General features: G+C 34.4%; 2 protein-coding genes across 4 annotated transcripts in view; one reads left to right on the top strand and one right to left on the bottom strand.

Moving 5' to 3' along the window:
- AstCC (Allatostatin double C) overlaps window positions 1-999 on the top strand; it is a 121,974-nt gene extending 120,975 nt beyond the window's left edge. For 2 of the 3 annotated variants that reach the window (XM_073968769.1, XM_073968767.1), the window contains exons 3-5: window positions 22-220; window positions 341-441; window positions 506-999. In XM_073968769.1, the coding sequence (XP_073824870.1) occupies window positions 22-220; window positions 341-441; window positions 506-730 (525 nt within the window). In that variant the 3' untranslated portion in view covers window positions 731-999. The remainder of the gene's footprint in view (window positions 1-21; window positions 221-340; window positions 442-505) is intronic. The other variant, XM_073968768.1, reaches the window with a different exon arrangement.
- The window catches only part of LOC141394440 (uncharacterized), a 326,009-nt gene that overhangs the window by 69,753 nt on the left and 237,160 nt on the right, over window positions 1-19,096 (bottom strand). The window lies entirely within an intron of this gene.

Raw genomic sequence — 19,096 nt, 5'->3', positions numbered from 1 at the left:
TTTTTACATTTTCATTTTCAGATGGTGGTACCGAAAAGAGCCGCATTATTACTGGATCGATTGATGGTAGCTTTACATCATGCTCTGGAGAAAGAGCACAGTGGTAACACACGGCTCAGTGATTTCTACAGTAAGCACAACAACGGCAAGAACCCTGCAACAATGGATAAAGAAAAGACCACTGATAACGATGATGCAGTCCATGATGCATCTGAGAAAGGTGAAAGCAATCCAAAATAAAGTTTATTTGAAACCAATCGACTTTTATCGTCTCTTTAGTCCGTTTGCTATAAAATTTATTTACACTTCTATTTTCTGTTCGTTATGTTCACATTTACAGATATACCATACTTCACGATGTACAGTGATGACGATCCATCCGTTATGATGGACTACGATTTCAAAGATCTGAATTCGATCAACCGTGCCACCGGTGAAACTGTAAGTTGGATTATTAAAGCTTAGTTGCATTGAAGATTTTTCGGCAAGAGTAAGAAAATTTCAGTTAATGGCACAGAGCTTTCAGAGAAGAGCAAACTTGGGCTTGGATTTGGGTAGCGATATGGGAATGGATGGTGTCTCATCACTGCTGAGTGCATCGTCGTCGGGACATGGTGGCGGTGGTCTCATAAGTGGCGTGAACAATGCGGACATTAGTGTTGGCGGTGGTGGCCGCACCAACGGTCGCATGTATTGGCGTTGTTACTTTAATGCTGTCAGTTGTTTCTAAGTCCCCACAAAACCCCCTACAAATAAGCCAACCTAATTATGGAAATATGGTATTTATCTCTTCCCAACATTCGTCACCGTCAAATGAATCAAACTAAATCAACATTAAGTCGTCCCAATAAATTTTAACTAGAATTTTGATAAAACGTACAAATTATGAATACATTGTGCGTGTGTGTGTGTCTGTGTGAATGTTCAATTATGTACTATATATTTACATCACAAATTAATTAACAACAATAATAAATTAAAATTGATTTAGTAACCAAACTTATGATGGCTTTTTGTATCTACGATTTATGATGATTGACAGGCGCCAATGCCAAAGTGGGTGGAAAACAGGAAGAATATCGATATGACGTATGGTGTTCGGAACGGAAGATGAAAAAAACATAAAACAATTTGGACTATTTTGAATGAGTTTCCCAGCGGGAAAATGGGGAATGTATTACCTTTGTTATCGAGAACGGAATGCAAATGACAAAAAAATTGCACATTAATTACCCACTATATTCCCAAATCCTATGGTAATGGAATCAGTACACAGACAATTTGTAGATTACACATTCATTTCTTCTGAACCCATGAAGAGAATGCATTATTTCCTAGAACATGTCCCGTGTTAACAATAATGTATTCTGGAGTCAATAAACCATAGTGTTTCTGCATTACCTTCTCGTTTACCATTGCTTCCATTTTCCCGCTGGGTTGTGTTTAATTTAGAAACGAAACTAGGCTTAAGCTAACAAGTTTGACTTTGTTTATAAATCATTGGTCAGTTCCAGAATCTACTGATTTTTACTATTTTTTTCGATCAATTATTGTTATCTTAGTAAACATTTTTCTATATTTTTACATATATTTTTTTATAAAACTTCTCTACAAGTGGTGTCTTAGGACACGCCGTTCTGACTCGGCAATAAACAGTAGGTCTCATATCAATGAGCTAATATGAATCGGGGTGAACACATTGATATGAGAGAAGTCTCCCTTATCCCACCTGGGATGTTTGAGGAACAATTATATATACTTATACTTATAAATTTAACATTAAATTTAACTTATAATTTAACATCAAAATAAATAACAAGTTACGAAGAAAGAGACCGTTTGGTCGACAAAAATTTACTTTTATAATGTATAACAATGTTTAATATCGGAGAAATATATGAAACAGGGGATTTTTTTCTACTGAGTTGGAACATTAATTTTACACTGTATGTGTTTATAAGAGGGTGAAAAAGGTTTGAACATTCCTAAAGTTAGTAAGTATTCGAATGTATTTTGTAGTTACTTGTTTGCTTGAATTTTGAAATTAAACCGGAGAAAAATTATACAACAATTGGCAAATTGATTTGAATTTCTATCGAGCCGCTAAGGACTTGGAATATTTTCAATTTTTATTTCAACTTAAGAAAAGATTCAACATACGTTTGTACATAAGTTAATAGCTTAAAGCCAACGAATACTTTCGGTCCATTATTGACGGATGTATAGGGAATAAAATTCAGCGTTTTTGTAAAGACAACAAATACTACATGCAGTAAAACCGGAACTTAACTGAATTTTTGTGCGGGGGTGTATGAAGGTCTAACTTACCTTAAATTTTGGATCATTTATCATATCTCGCGACGTATTGGCTGGCTTCCTTTTCCCGAATAATTATGTATTTTGGTGGGATTTCAGAATTCTGTGGCTCCTTTTAGACGTATGAACTTGCCGACAAAAATGTGGATTTATATTAAAGCTTAAAAGTGTTGCGGAGGAGGTTGCCGACCTGAAGGAATGGGCCATTTGGGAAGCGGATCTTATTTTGGGAGTCTTTCTTTCCGATATATATCAGTTGGTCAACATATAATTTATAGTTTTTTGACCATTATGTCAGGTACCTTCGGTAAAAATTTCTAAAGGATTCTCGAGCATACCTTAAACTGTACTGAAATGTTGAACTTTTGTGAGGTAGGTACCCTAAGGGTAGACACACATATATGACCCATTTTCGAACTTAAACTAAGTTTGAAAAATATTACGAAATCCAAAGATTTGGCCCAAAATCGGTTGCTCGGTTCATAACTTATTGCACGTACCATTTTAGCGACATTTAATGATATTTTGTGAGAGAATTACCGGAAGAAGTGGACCACAGGGATACGAGGGGAACCAAAAAAGTTTCTATTTTCAAAAATAGTATTTTGTAATCTTAAGTAATTTCCAGCATGATTTATACATTTGTTCATGCCCTCAAACAAATTGTTGAAGCACGTTTTCCACTCCTATTGAGACATCTCAAAAAAGCTTTTACGGCAGCTTCTGCTGTTTTTCGGGGACATACGTTTAATTCCATGATTCGTCACCGTCTTATAAACGTCTTATGAAGCACCGAATTCATATTTTTTCGAAATTTCTTGCCAGATCAACAAGGGATCCAACGAGAAAATCCCCATTTTTGTCGTCAGGTGTTCATGCTATGTATATCAAATGTTACGTACGGCTTAATTTTTTTTTGACACAACGACCGTTTTTTGGAGACCCTTACGATCTTCGTTTTTTAGCGATTGTCGGCCACGATTGAATTCACAAAACCTATAGGATGGTCCTTTATCGACATACAAGTTAATTTGATCGGAGCACTCTTGTCGATTATCCACGAAGAAAGTTGGAAAAAATAAACGGACGAAAATGTTCACAAGTAAATTCCATTTTCTTTTTGCAAAGTGATTTTTCCAAGTCCCTGGGAACAACACAACACGAGGTCGTATGTCAAAGAGTCCTGAGTACGTTTAGACTAAAAACTGTCAAACTTTCTAAAAAATTCCAATGGCGCCTAGGCCAGTTTTCCTCGTATTCCGTTATCCAAGTTTGGACCAACGTTGTATTCGGTTTGAAAGTTGTCGTGCTCACCAGCCACACCACATTAAGACCGTAGGGGGGTTTTTACAACCTTCGTGTTATTTTCTTAGGAAGTATGGACTTGCACCTGAAAAAAATGGAATTACCAAAAAATCAAAGTCATTCGTGAGCAGCTCTTCAACTGCACTTTTTCGAAAAATTTTAAAATTTTGTGTCGCAGGTACCCGAAGGAGTGGACCGATATGAACCGATATGACCGATTCGAACCTGATCTATGTCTGGTAGAAACAATACGATGTCCAACGAATGGACCAAATAGATTACAATCTTCGAGAGTTATGGTGCGCACCATGTTTGCGAACTTCATCTAAGTTTGGACAAAATATTACGATGACCGTTCTGGAGTTATCATGCTCTGCTGACAGCCAGACAGGCAGAAAGGCGGGCGGACATGGCTAAATCGACTACAAATTGTCTGAAACTGATTTCGTCCAAATATACTTGGGGTCCTATACCAGTATTTCGATGAGGCATATTTTGGTCGTATGTTGGTTTTTAGATTAAAGGCAGAGGGTAAAAAATATAAAGTTGTAGTTGTAGTCGATCGACTTCTCTTAGATCTTTTCCAGAATTTGCTCTAGTTGATGATCTGGTAAGTGGTGAATGTGCCAGGTCTATAGCCCCATTGATATTACACAATTATGATATAGACCATAGGTCACTGACCATTGGTGAGGCGTTCTGACAAGCTTAATAGTATACACCTTATAAACGACTGACCTTCTTATTAATGTAGCTGTTATACCCACATTCTGGCTTTGGTTCTGTGGTATCTTCACTGTCACTATTATTGGATACCAACAGCTAGGATATGTACTATTTGTATATAACTTGAGAACGCTATGACATTACCTTGCTCGGCGCTACAGGAGGATGTCGGTAGTGGACGGTTAAATATGATGATGCTTACTACATTGTTTTTGCCGCCGCGAAGTATTCCGTTGTCGGATGTTTTTTGTGACTTTTGGGGAAATATGTACATTAGGGTTATGACTTTTTTACAACCTCATATCCCTGTATCATAGCGTGATGAGTTTTGCCATAAGATTACATAAAATCTTAATTATAAGGTCATTCGGTGAAAAAACCTCACGCACAAAATGATTTCAAAATTTGAATTTATCAAAATTATGGAAAATTTTTTGAAGTCACTGAAAACAGATATATAATTGAAAATAAACTTTAGAGCCACATGAGATAATTAAAATGACATAAAATTTATTTCTCACTATTTTTCTTCAATTCTGAGAATCGTAAAAATGTCGTAAACGCTTTTATTCAAAAATATAATTTTTTAACAAAAAACAAAAAATTTAAAATTTTTTCAAAGTGACTTTTTTCGCGACTTTTTTAATATTTGAATGAAATAAAAGTTATTATAGATATAAGTAGGCTTATATTTATTTATTCGTGCAACAAAAAATAATTTTTTGAAAAAAATTTTTTTTTCGATTCATATATTTTTTCAAAAAATTATTTTTTTAAAATCGATTTGTGCGTGAACTTTTTTTATATTTCAATGGAATAAACGATAGCATAGTGATTAATAGGCAAAAGTTCATTCATCCCTGCTACAGGAAATCATTTTTGAGGAAAAATGTCAAAAAGTCATAACCCTAATGTACATATGTATGTATATTTTTGACACAAAAATTGACTACAAAAATTTAATGTCATGGTTTGACGACGTTTTTTCTATGCGTTCGCAATAAATGTACATACATATATTTTTGGTCGGTTATTCCTTGTCTTCAGTTGGGCAAGAATTGAATCCCTAGACTTTCATTCGCTGGTTGCTGATCTAAGTAACTAACTACAAAGGAACAGCCAGACTTATACATTATCTCATGATCTCTATAATCTAGGGTGGATTATTTAATTGCAGATAATAGGCCTTAAAACGTTTGGGGACAGTCAACATTATTGCGGTACATTTGTATTCTTTTTCTTTTTTTTATTGTAGAGTGTATTTTGGAATTGTGGATTAATAGCTCGAATTTCGCTCGAATTAGGGACAAGACAACATTACATTTTTCCCATCCAGGGTTTCCATCCCTAAACATAATGTTTGCTACATATCTTAAGTATTTAAGCTATGTAAAAAATTTCGAAATTTCACAGGTCGAAGGAAGTCGCACATCGGAGGGAGAGTAGAATCAGCAAATGAGAAGTATACCTTTCTTTCTTTTGGGATGCTCGTTTCAATTATTTTTTTTTAATTTATGGTTTACATTAACCATCTACTGTTAGTTTCGAATTAGCTTTAAAGTGAATCAATCTTATGCGTATTCTGAAATTTCTGCATTGATTAATAACACTGACAGTATGGTCGCAACAAACAGGGAGGAGAGAAAACTTCATTCAACTTATTTCTTTTTTGTTTCATTTATTATGTCATTAAAATGCAAGAAACTTTGCAGAATGTAAGAATGAATCGATTCTATTAAAAGTTTAAAATTCGTGTCCGGCATTTCATGGATATATAATGTGGAATGTACATAACATTCATATCCTTCTCTAGAGTTTCTCAATAATATTCGCAATAAAACTGCTTATATACCAATCGGTCACGTTTAATTTTTTCAAAGTAATCCAACTGTATCGGTGGTATGAGCGAATCCGGTAAAAGTTCATTGTTGGGTATCATTTACATCAGAATTGTTTGTTGCACATTTGTAAGTTGCTGTTAACAGTTTGTTGTTGACCATGGTAGAGTAGGATCGAAAAGAATAGAAAAATATGACCTGGGCATATGGCTAGGATTGAAATAATTTCTATAAAAACATATGCAACAAGTTGTACACTACTTCGAATTACTGAAACGAACAAAAAATTAACATATTGGTTTCAGTTATACAACCGGATAACCGAAACTATTTTCAGTAATACGAACTTTGCTGAAATGATAACTATCAATGATACGATCTTTGTTTTTAATAACTCAAATGATAAAAGTCGGGCGGGGCTGATTATATATGTATATGACACGGTACGCCACTGTGATTTTATAAAATAATAGAATAACTAGTTTCTCTTCATATTTGAAATTTCTCTTGGCTGATATTCTTTACCGTCGTGCAAGGTCTGCGGTTCGAAACCCAGGCCAAGCAACATCAAATTTTCAACGGTGGCAAAATTCCCCCTCAGTAATGCTGGAGACATTTCCTGAGTATTTAAACCATGAAAAACTTCTCTACAAGTGGTGTCGTAAGACACGCCGTTCGGACTCGGCAATAAACAGTAGGTCCCATATCATTGAGCCAATATGAATCGGCGTGCACTCATTGATATGAGAGAAGTCTCCCTTGTCCCTTCAGGGATGTTGTGGGAACATATGTATGTGTGTATGATATTCTCTACTTCTTCTTTGGGCAGTAGTTTTAAAACATTCTGGCCGACATCGAACTTGGATTTGTCAATCGCAGACCATTCTAATTGAAATCTCTTGAATATGTCTGGTTAAAATCCCGATGTGCATCCAAAGGAATGGGGTCTCGCCAACTCTGTCGTGCATCAATATCGAATCACATAGCCACGACTGAGATGGTGAGACCCCATACCTATAGGTATTCTCACACTGTTAGGGCTTGTTCCTCCCCTGAGCTTCTGTCAGTTTCAGGAACGCCTGGGAATTGTTCTTTACTCCCGTGTGATACCAGAACAGCACACATTCTTTCTGCTGACTGACAATTTCATGTTTAGGATATCCTTGAAAGTATTTGCAAAACAAAGCAAACGCCACCAATGTTTGATTTTACAAAATGTTAAATCATCTGTGGTATGTTAGTCCTGAACTAGTTGGCCTGGCATTGTTTGACCCGACAGTGCAAAGCACCGTAAGGAGCCAAATGGCGGCCCAAACTAACAAAATAACAACATCCGAAATTCCTAGAAAAAGTCTACCAGGCGTAATTGAGATTTACTGGTTGTTTAAAAGATTAAACATGAACATCCAATTTCTGGAAAAGATCCTGAAACTTGCCAACCGAAAGTCAACTACCATTTGGAGCAAAGTTGTGAACGACACAGTAGAGCCAGAAGTTAAGCTCCCCACAGATTACAACCAATTACTTACAAAGGACGAGCAACAAAAACAATGCATTCTCCAAGCTCCAAAACCACATTCTGTCAGAATAAAATGTAAAATGCATTTATTATACTTGATTTTTTAAACACGGTGCTCTTGAACCAATTTTAAATGAAATGAGCTTACAAATGGCAAGTTTTTGCGGATTCTGAAACTACAATGTTCATAGATGAGAAAAATCAAAAAAAATCGTCGGAGCGCTTTTTAAAAAAATCGCGTTCAAAGTTCACATTTTTAGAGGGTTTTATGTTTTCACGATTTCGCTTGGAAATTGCAAGTCCTATCGAAATGGGATTAGAGAAAATATTGTAGCTGTGAAAATTATCTACAAGATTGACCTTTATAATATTTTCGTAGGTTTTACCATTTTTGAGATATAGAAGTTCAAATTAGGACAAGGCACTGACTGTATCGCCTCCATATAAAACAATGTCATGTACGGTCCGCCTTAACTTACTTTAAATAAAAATCGCTTACACCTGGGAAGTTTTTTGCGGATTCTGAAATAGCAATGTTCATACATGAGATAAATCCAAAAACAGAAAAAATCTCTGCAGGAATTTTTAAATAAATCGCGGTCAAAGTTCACATTTTTAGGTTTATTTTAGGTTTAGGTATTATCGAAATGGGGCTAAAGAAAATGTTATAGCTGTGAAAATTCTCTAGAGGAGTGACCATTATGATTTATTCCTAGGTTTTACCATTTTTGAGATATAGAAGTTCAGATCAAATTTTTAGTTTTTTTAGGATTTCACGATTTGCTTGAAAACGGTAAATCTTATAGAAATGAGACTTGTACCATTTCTGTGATATATAAGTTGGGAAATTGCAGTAATGACATTGTTTTATAAGGAGACGATACAGCCAGTGAATTGTGCTAAATTGAACTTGTATATCTCAATAGTGGTAAAATCTACCAAAATATCATAAAGGCCAATCTTGTAGAGAATTTTCTCAGCTACCATATTTTTTCTAATCCCATTTCGATAGGATTTGAGGAAACCCTAAAAAAACCCTAAAAATGTGAACTTTGACCGCGATTTATTTAAATAGCGCCCCGGCGATTTTTTTGTTTTTTGATTTTTTTTTTGCTGGACAGGTGTTCATGTAATATCAAATGTAAGTTCATGTAAGTTTCACGGTTTATAACATGGCAGTCTGCACTATCCGTTCACCCACGGCTTAATTTTTTCTGACACAACGACCTTCGTTTTTTGGTGAGCCACGATTGAATTCATTGAACCAGTTTTTCACTGTAGGATGTTGCTTCGTCGCCATGAAGATACCTCCAGATTTAACGTTTTGTCCAAATACAAGGCAGTAATATGCTGTTTCGAATTCTGAATGGGTAGAAACCATGGATGTCTCATTGGCATTAAACCCTGTTTAAAAGAAAGCGATATTCTTCAGTTAGCGTAGCGGAGGTGAGAGAAAGCTGTTCAGATCATTTTTTTTTTTAAAACAGAAGCATTTGTGGGAAAAATGTTCAAAAGCCGTTAAAATAATAAAATGGTTAATTGTAAAAGTTGCATGTTAACCCTTTGTGGCCCGACGTTGCCTGTGGGCATTTTTGCATGTTTGCGGATGCATATTTCCCACATAGTTTGAGATGTTTATATAAACTGAGTGAATGTTGGTAGTTTGACTTCAGAAGAACAAAACTGGAAGGTATTTCCAAAGAAACAGCTAAATTAGTGTTGTTATGCTTGATTAAGTGAAAGTAAACGAGAAAAATTTGGACATAAAATATTTTAGTGATTTTATTAATTGCTGTTAAATTTCATATGAGTTGAATAATTTCAACCAACACATTTTGAAAAATCACAGATGATGACCCAATAAGAAAAAAAAAAAACAAAATTACAATTCAGAGTTTCAATAAGTAGTTATGTATTTTTTTTAAATTTGAAAATTGCCTGTGCAACTTTGGACCATTATGGTAATAAAATGGTTACTTTTGTGGAAGAGAAAATTGATTGTTGGTAGTATTCAATAAAGTACATAGTGTGTTTGGGAAAAATGTTGTATTTATTTATTATTCGAAGATCAGACTTGAATTTAGATGAAATTTACACTTTTGGAATACTCCTACCAGAAGCGGAGATATTCGCATAAGAAAAAAACGTTGACTTTTCTCCACATAAGCTTTTTGCTTATTCCGGCTCCTGAATATTATCCGACCATCATCAAAATCAATTGGCTTCTTCCCCTCCGGGACCCTCATCACACTTAGCCAGATCGACTCAGCTCGTCGAGACTTTCATTTTGGTATAGTATGCCCATTATTTCGATGCGTTACAAACTTTTTGGACAAAACCAACTTATAATACCCTCCCCACATAGTGGTGTAGGGTATAAAAAGGACTACCAATGGGTTCACCAGCTTCTCCTATCGTGCCTGATATATGAGAATGATACTCACTTTTGGGCTTTTCCAAAAAACACCAGCTTGCAATTATTTTGTTCTGGTGTTTTTTTGGGAAAGCCGAACAGTGAGCATCATTCTCATTAACATGAGAATACTCGATGCTTAGAAAAATCAGCATTGATAATTCCCTTTGCAGGCTGTCAGTGCGTTTAGTAAACATTACTCTCTGTTAAGTAGTGACACCTGTATGGAAAAAGTATTGACGAAGCCTGTAATATTGACAACGTATGTAGATGATTTATTTTAATTCTGGACAAAGATGCAATAATTTACACACTGGACAGTTTTAATGACAATATAAAATTCACAACGGAAGAAGAGGTAGGAGGATCCATTCCATATCTAGATACAATTATAACGAGAATGAATAACAAATTGGAAATCAATTGGTACCAAAAACTTACAGCTTCGGGACGCATCATAAATTTCTACTCAAAACATCCGAAGCAAATGATCATCAACACTGGACGAAACCTCATCAATAGAGTTCTAAGCATAAGTGACAACATCGTAAAAATCAAGGATATATTATCAAAAAAATTGTTTTCCCAAAAGATCGAAAATTTAATAAACAATTATACTTTAAAAAACCAAAAGAGAACGTTAAGAAGTCTTACAAAAACATGATATGCATCCCTGGTTTACCGAAAGATTCCAAAATGCTGATTTTTACGACAAGAATAAATACAACGTAGCATGTAATCCCACCAATACTTTAAAATGTCTTTTTAGCCAAACAAAAAAAAAAGTGGCAAAACTCGACAAACATAATATTGTATACCGGATTGAATGTGATGGTAATGAACAAGAGAAATGTGGTAAAATGTCTGCTGGTACCACGAAGAACAAACTTAAAACTAGATTATCGGCCCATAGATCTGACATAAAACTTAAACATAGAAACGCAATCCAAAAAACAGCACTTGCAGATCACTGCAAGTCTAATAACCACCTGCAAAACTTTGAGAGTGTTCTTATACTCCAATCAGAGAGTAATTATAACAGGAGATTAACATTAGAAATGTTACATATTAACAACTTACCAGCGAACAAGAAGATAAACCACATTAGTTCTAACTAACTAACTGAAACTACATTAGTTCTAATACACTAGACAGACGGCAGCGTTCATTTGCATTAACTGTCTTAATTCAAATTAATTCGTGCATTATCCACATTGTTAATGCACAAAATCAAACTGAATTTAAAGGGCATTTAGGTATTTCAATATGACAATACCGTAGAAGAGAGGCCATATTCATATGAGGAAGAGAGCATATTCATGCTCTGTGACATAAGGAAAACAAAAAAATACATTACAAATAACAACAAAACAGCAAACATCTGTTTCGTAAATGCAGAAACTGTTGTCTGTCAGACTAAAATTAAATGCACATCTTAATGCAAATTAACGCTGCCGTCTGTCTAGGGTATGAGTAAAACTTGACTAAAATATTTTTACGTAAATTGTAAGCGAACTCATGTGTATGCTTTTGTGTTTATTTTTACAATATGCTGTGATACTATCAATTAAGTAACAAATATTGTTATTGTTTTTGTAGATATTCCCTGAAGATGCGATTTTATAATTGCGAAATATTGGAATGATGAAAAAATAAAAATGAACTTATGACCTCAAGCTCAAATAACAACTTTATTTATCAATTAGTTAAAAGGTCGAATAACTTAAAAACTAAATCTTAAAAACAAAAACAAAATTCTTTCCCTATTGTTTATATTGCTGCTTTCTTTAGTTAATGCAATAATTTACGATATATTCAGTTCTTGATGTAAAAGTAGGTGCCTTCATAATCATAATGATCACTCTATCCCAATTAATTTGTATTTTAAGTCAAATAAATTAAGACGGAGGGGTTTTATTAATAATTAATTTTAAATTTAATTTAATTATTCAAATTAAAAAGTGCGTAATATGTCGTTTATTTTCCCAAATAGGCGTATACTTTTCTTAATTTAAATGCATTACTCATCCGCCGAATTTATTGCCCGTTACCATGTAATAAAATATACACAATACTCCACAAGAGTTAGAGATTCCATGCATATGGGCTCATTTGAACAGTTAGTTACAGAATCTATAAATGCAACTTTATTATAAAAATGGATTTCAATTATCTATGAGTGTCGTAAATTATAAATCGATTATTTATTGGAAATGTATGTAGTATCGGCATGTACACACTTACAGTGTCAGGGTGTCGCCCTACCAGATTCGAACTATCACTGTCATAAAATAGTAAATCATTTGAAATGTTGGGGTTTACTGTCATATCTCTCCCAGAGTTCTGTGAGTTTTTAAGGCTACCAAAATAGGGGATTTAGATTAGGTAACACACCGACGATTAGACTGATGATATTAACTTCTCACTTAACTACGCCATAGTAAAATAAGTCAGTGCAGTTTGCGTCATGTATTACAATCATTTGTTTTGTCGTTTTACATGCCAAGCAACAAGTGTACAAAAAGCATACATACAACCTACATATTAGCATGGTCCCACATACATAATAGACCACAAATACACGTGAAGAAGTTAGAACGGAAGTCAATGAATGAAATTCACCACAATTCAAGCGATTGATACACTTACTATCTGTTGCACCTCACTAACTGGCGGGAGCGCTTTAAATGTTGTCAACATGTTGCGCAGCACGAATACATGCTAAAATATGTATGTACATCGTATTCTAACTTCTTTTTCGTGTAGTGTTCGTTGCGATAAACATGAACAACATACACACATGCACTATGTAGATTTCTAAGCTCATCGACATACCCGCTGTTTAATTGGCATAATATTATACATACATATACATACATACGTACCGTGATTGCAGAGATGGATTATTGACATTACATCATTTCAGTAAAGGGTTTGAATCCACAAATACCGTTCCACCACTAGTGTAAGCCTCTCTGAAGGATGCAGCATTTTACATGAATACAGTCGTAATTTTTAAAGACTTATCTCTTTCATCTTCAGTTGACACGGATCTTCCCATCGTGTCATCTGGGGAACTATATTTAACACCCGATAAATATTTTAAGAGCAATAATCTGCGGATCTGCACCTAAGATGTTAAGACTCTTTATAGGGAAGGTGTTGTTTACTTGCAGACATAGATAGATTGAGAAAGACATAGACTCCTCGTTCTGATTATAATATCAGCGCAGTGCATAGTATTAATCATTCTATACAAACAGTCGCAAAATCCATACTTGCATACCAGAGACCTCCACTAAGGAATCCATGGTGTGACCCTGGGTCGTGCTGCTACCGAAGAGAAGAATGCGGCAATATTCGTAGATGGTTAAATATTTACTAAATTTATTTTTAGTTTCGAGAAAAATTAACAAATAATAAAAAAATTTGAAATCAAAATTATCCTGCCACAGAGTCCGTAAAACCCTTAAGGCCTCCACTCACCTATCAGTCATGCTGTCGGGCCGATGAACCCTTTTTGTATGTTTGTGCATGACAAGTGTGTAGCAAAGCCTTCAGTCATTCCTCGAAATCTTGAAATTTTTGAAAATGAACACAATTCACCCAGACAAAAATTTTCACATTCCCATCATACCAGTTGCTGATATTATTCGAATGTTCGCCACTATGTTTCGAAATCGATATCTTTTTCGAACATTTGTCAAATGTTTTTTTCGTTTGCTCGCAAAAAGTTCGAAAACTATATCATTTTCGATCATTTGGTGAATGCTTTTTCTTCACAAGAAAAATTGTTTCGAGAAACATTTTTTATTTAAGAAATTTGTTTGTTTAAAAAAATAATTTTATGTTCTTTGTATAAAATTCCCAGGTGTTTTTTTCAAATAATTTCGATATAAATGCTACGAATAATATATGCTCTGTTCCAGAACCTGCAAGAATCTACTAATTTTTACTACGATAACAATTTTCCCTGTTATCGAAGAAAATAGTAAAAATTAGTAGATTCTTGCAGTTCTGGAACAGACCAATAACAATAAGTGTTGATAAATAAAGACAACATATGGGTTTGTTGCCAAACACAAGACTACAATGTTTATCAACAGTTACATATCGTGTCGGAAATATAACAAAAAAATAAAAACGGAAAAAGTACATAACAGAAACATCAAGAAACTTCACTAAAAATGTTTTTCGCCACTATCGTAGAAACTATCGTCATTCATTCGCTAATAATATTATTACCAATATTCGAAATCGAAGGTTTTCCTGCCATAAACAGAGCGACGAGTGAATCGTTTTAAATTTATTCTCGTGTGTCGTTCTCGAACAAAATATCCGCAAAACTATCGACAAACATTCGAAAACGATATCGTGTTCGATAGCACCGGTATGGTGGGTTTTCACATACTATCACAAATGCTGTCGGGCAGACTGATAGGTGAATGGACCCCTTTAAAGCGGCCCATACACTATCAAATTTGATGTCAACATTTGTAGTAATGTGTGTGTACATTTTTCAAAATATGAGAATGTGTGTGTGAATTTTATGAATTGAGGAAAATCAATTCATAATTTTTTCCAGCTTTACCTCGCCGCACTTCTCACTTCAGCCGACTTTATTTATGAATTCTGCAAAAAGAAAATAACATCAACGATTTCTATTCTATAATCTATTTATATTCTAAAATCTTACCACAGAGCATCATATTGGGATTTTCAAATTTCTCAATTGACTTCACCTAAATACGCGAATTAAAAAAAAAAAAATACAATTATTTTTATGCAATATAATCTACTTATTTTAACTTACCCTTTTCTAGTTAATTCACATTTTATAAACACTAAATTAAACAATTGTTAATTCGAGACGCGGCTTAGGATTTTTTTAAGATTTCATTTATTACCTAGAGAAAATGTATATTTGCATAAAAATGTGTACAATTATTTCAAAGCACGCTTTTTAAGCATTTTTTGGAGGTTTGTTTCCAAGACACAATGCAAGATATGGTCATGCAACTTGTCGTACATGACAATTTCGGTAGTTTCGTCAACGTATCGTCGACGAAAATGACATCGAAGAGTCGATTTTCTACTGGGTATGGAACATAGTTGTTCATTCAAATTAGTAGTATTTCGCATAGGATACGTAACGGCATTCGCAAGATAGTTTGCGAAATATAAACACATTTTTAGACAGAAGTGAGTGACTTTTCCTTTTGTACGGGTTTTCGTGCGACATACATAAACAGGCGGTAAATTTAAAATATCTACAGAACCTACACAATGCGTAGAAAAATATGAAGCCAAATTTATAGCGATTAGGTACATAAATTGCATATTGCACATTCATGAATTGTATTGGAAAGTTGATGATTGGAATGGTGAACTGCAGAATTACTGAGTGGATAAACAGATATCAGATATTAAACGAGTACCAGGCAGGCTTTAGGAAAGGTTACTCCTCAGTGGACAACATTTTTAACTTATCAGCTGTAGTGAATCTGAAACTTAATGACAATAAGAAGGTAAACGCAGATTTTGTTGACTTCAAGGCTGCCTTCGATAGAGTACCAAGAGATCTCTTAATATTTAAACTACATGAAATTGGCCTTTCATCAAAAATTATTACATTCGTTGAAAGGATATACAAGAATACCAAGTCGGCAGTATGGGCAGGGTCCGAACTATCAGAACCTTTCAACACATATAGTGGAGTTAAACAAGGATGTTTATTGTCACCAATCCTATTCGCGGTTTACTTAAACGATCTGCACGAGCATCTAGAAGGCGGACTTTATATAGATAATACTAATATCCGTTTACTAATGTACGCGGATGATATAGTAATAATGGCAGACAATCCGAAAGTATTACAACGCATGATTGATAATTTGGACACTTATTGTGATAAATGGGGTATGCAGGTGAACCAAGTTAAGTCAGGAATAATGATCTTTAGAAAATGTGGCAAACTATCTACAAATGAAAAATGGTCGTTCAAAGGCGAAACACTAAGAGTAGTAAACGAGTACAAGTATCTTGGAATATTACTAACACCCAAATTGTCATTTACCAAGCACCTCGTAAAAAAAGAAGAGATTATGAAGTTGTCCTTAAACTCAACATGGAAAACATTTATCTCAAAACCATCTGTGAATCTATCAGCGAAATGGAAAATATTCCTAGCTGTTTGTCGATCGATACACAGTTATGGGGCACAAATCTGGGGTCATTCATACTTTAATCTGGTTGATAAAGTATATCGCTTTTTCATCAAAAAATTTTTAGTCTCCCGGATACTACGCCTAACTATGTAATATCACTGGAAATTGGATATGAACCTGGTTATATTTACACCTACGGCCTACATATGCAATACTTGGCAAAAGTGTTATTTGATCTCCAAAGTTACAGATTACCAGAAATACTGGCCACGAAGGTTGTCAATAAGAATTTAGCCTGGTTTAAAGATTATACCTCACAACTTGCGCAATATAACATTGAACATAGCAGCATTATGCTGAATAAAAGGCAGGGCAATTACTACTGCAAGAAATGAAGAATAGTGCACGTAATGAATCAATACAAAACGCCCGTTCCAGTGAATATCGAATATATAAGCACCATCTAAGTATAGGTTCATGCTACTGTAATGCTAACTTCAGTCAAGAACAAATATCCCTGATTATGAAAGCTAAAGGGGATTTATTCTGGTTAAACTTTAACAAAAATAGAACTGGTGAAGGACAGAGTTGTTTTTTGTGCAATCTGGGAGAATCCGAAACATTAATTCATTTTATGGGAAGATGTCCAGTTTTGAAAAACATACGTAGAAAGTACTTCTAGGAAAGCCAATTATCGCAAAACGAGATTATTAGAATCTTAAATGGTGGTGAAGTTTGGTGCTGGCCTCAACTAAACAAATTCTTAAAAGAAGTACTGAGATACAGACAAATATTAATAAATGAATTTAACTATTAGCACATTTAAATAACTCAATTATTCAGCAGACGGTCAAATTCGACCATGCTGTAAGTTTCTTTAAACACCATAAAAAGTTTTGTTAAAATTATATTTTTTATAACGTTATTTGAAAATAAAGAAACAATTGAATTGAATTGAAAAACATTTCCAATCGTTTCGTTTCGTATTTTCCATAGGAGAAATACAAAACGAAACATAACCCACGTTGGCGGAGCTCGCTTAGTTTCGTTTTGTTTACATTCGTGAGTACGAACAAAACAAAAAGCGAAAAGTCCTCAACTCCACAAGAGCAGATAGAAAACTAAATAGAACTAAACACATGTGAATAAATCAAAAACGTTTGGTGGTTGATAAAATATTCACTGTGGTATGTTGATGTTAGTTTTTAGGGTTGTTAAGCAATCTCATGTGTGTTTGTGCCTGTGTGTGTCATTGACCATAACGCACGGCAAACGTTTGCCAAAAAATATTTTTGTTTCGGTGGTGAATGAAACAACTCGGCAAAACATAGCCGAAGTACATTTGAGGAATCGTACGGTTTTCATCTTTTTACATTGAAAAGTTTGTGGTTTTGTTTTGGTTGTGAGAATGAAAAAATTCGAAGACAATTTTTGGGGAAAATAGCAATATCTTCTTGGATATTTTTATCTGAGAATATAGTTCCCATCAAAAACTAACCCCAAATAGTCTTTTGCCAGAACAAAATATTTACTAACATGTATTTTTTGGCATTTTATATTTGATTTGTTAGTTACCACACTCAATTCGAACATACTCGGTGAGAGCATTCCGGCGTCTGTATGTTCATTAGTCTATGGTGCAAACAACAAAACAGCAATTAAAATTAAATTTAAATTAAAATTACAACCATTCTAAAAATATGAAAATTAGAAAGCCATTCGCGAAGTAGTTAAAATCAGTTGATGCGCTTCCGCTTTTGGACATAGCGAATGTAACTCTTCGAATATCTATGCATATTTCGATGTTTCACTCAGCGGCCATTGTGTGCCGTCACTTGTATCTCGCAATGCCAAAAACCTTAAAGTGGATAAAAGTCCCGCAGTTTGCATACGATTTTGATGTGCATCCTATATCAAATAGATTCGTCAAGAACTTCGGATGTTCCTCCACATTCTATTTTGGTAAAACACCCTTATTACTCGCGTATCTCTGTAATTTATGACACACCTTTTCACAAATATTATAAAAACATATAAAGGATTTCATTTATGTCAAAAATTTCAAAATCACGGTTTAGTACGCGGATTTCATGGTATCTATATCCACCGTTTTTGTGGATGGATTCTAACGCGGAAGGTCTCATTAGATCCGTCGCGTAAAAAAAACTAAATTCAAAAGAAATTGAATGACACTTGTAAATTTTACATGCAAAAATAGTTTTTTTAAGAAAATTTACGCATCAAATTTTCTATTTGGACTCCAATTACTAGGATGCTGTACGGAGCACACTCATGCGATATACATCAAACGACGTAAAATCACCAGTTCTGTAATATTATAATCAGTTTTGAATGTTATCATATTGCGCATCCGCATAATTCAAAATGTTCAAAAAACCCCAAATTCCGGCTTCAAAATGTCAGCATTCATTTTTGGTAGATGCAGTGGATATATCAAAAAATCATACACTATTATCATGTTGCCCATGGAGTATTCTTTGATTCCTTCCTTGAGCATAGGTCCACGAAATGTAGGGTTAAGCCAGAAATCGGAAAGGAGCATAAAATACTTGTTGGCTTCAACCCATTATTACCCATTTTTCTACATTGATGCCAACACAGCTTCCACGTAAATTATTTTTAAGGTTCGTTATTATGAGACCTCTCCTAAAACACTTCATTTCAACGAAATTCAGTCATATTAGATAGAAAATGTTAACAGTTCGCGAATTCTGAAAGGTTGAAACTCGGATTCATCGATTGTAAGACATTTTTAGTTTTTACCATATACACTAGGCCGGGCGATTTGAAA

Source organism: Musca autumnalis, unplaced genomic scaffold (assembly GCF_047663935.1).
Source record: "Musca autumnalis isolate F117 unplaced genomic scaffold, ASM4766393v1 scaffold_2, whole genome shotgun sequence".
NCBI classification, from domain to species: Eukaryota; Metazoa; Arthropoda; class Insecta; order Diptera; family Muscidae; genus Musca; species Musca autumnalis.
This window is presented reverse-complemented; position numbering and strand designations above follow the sequence as displayed.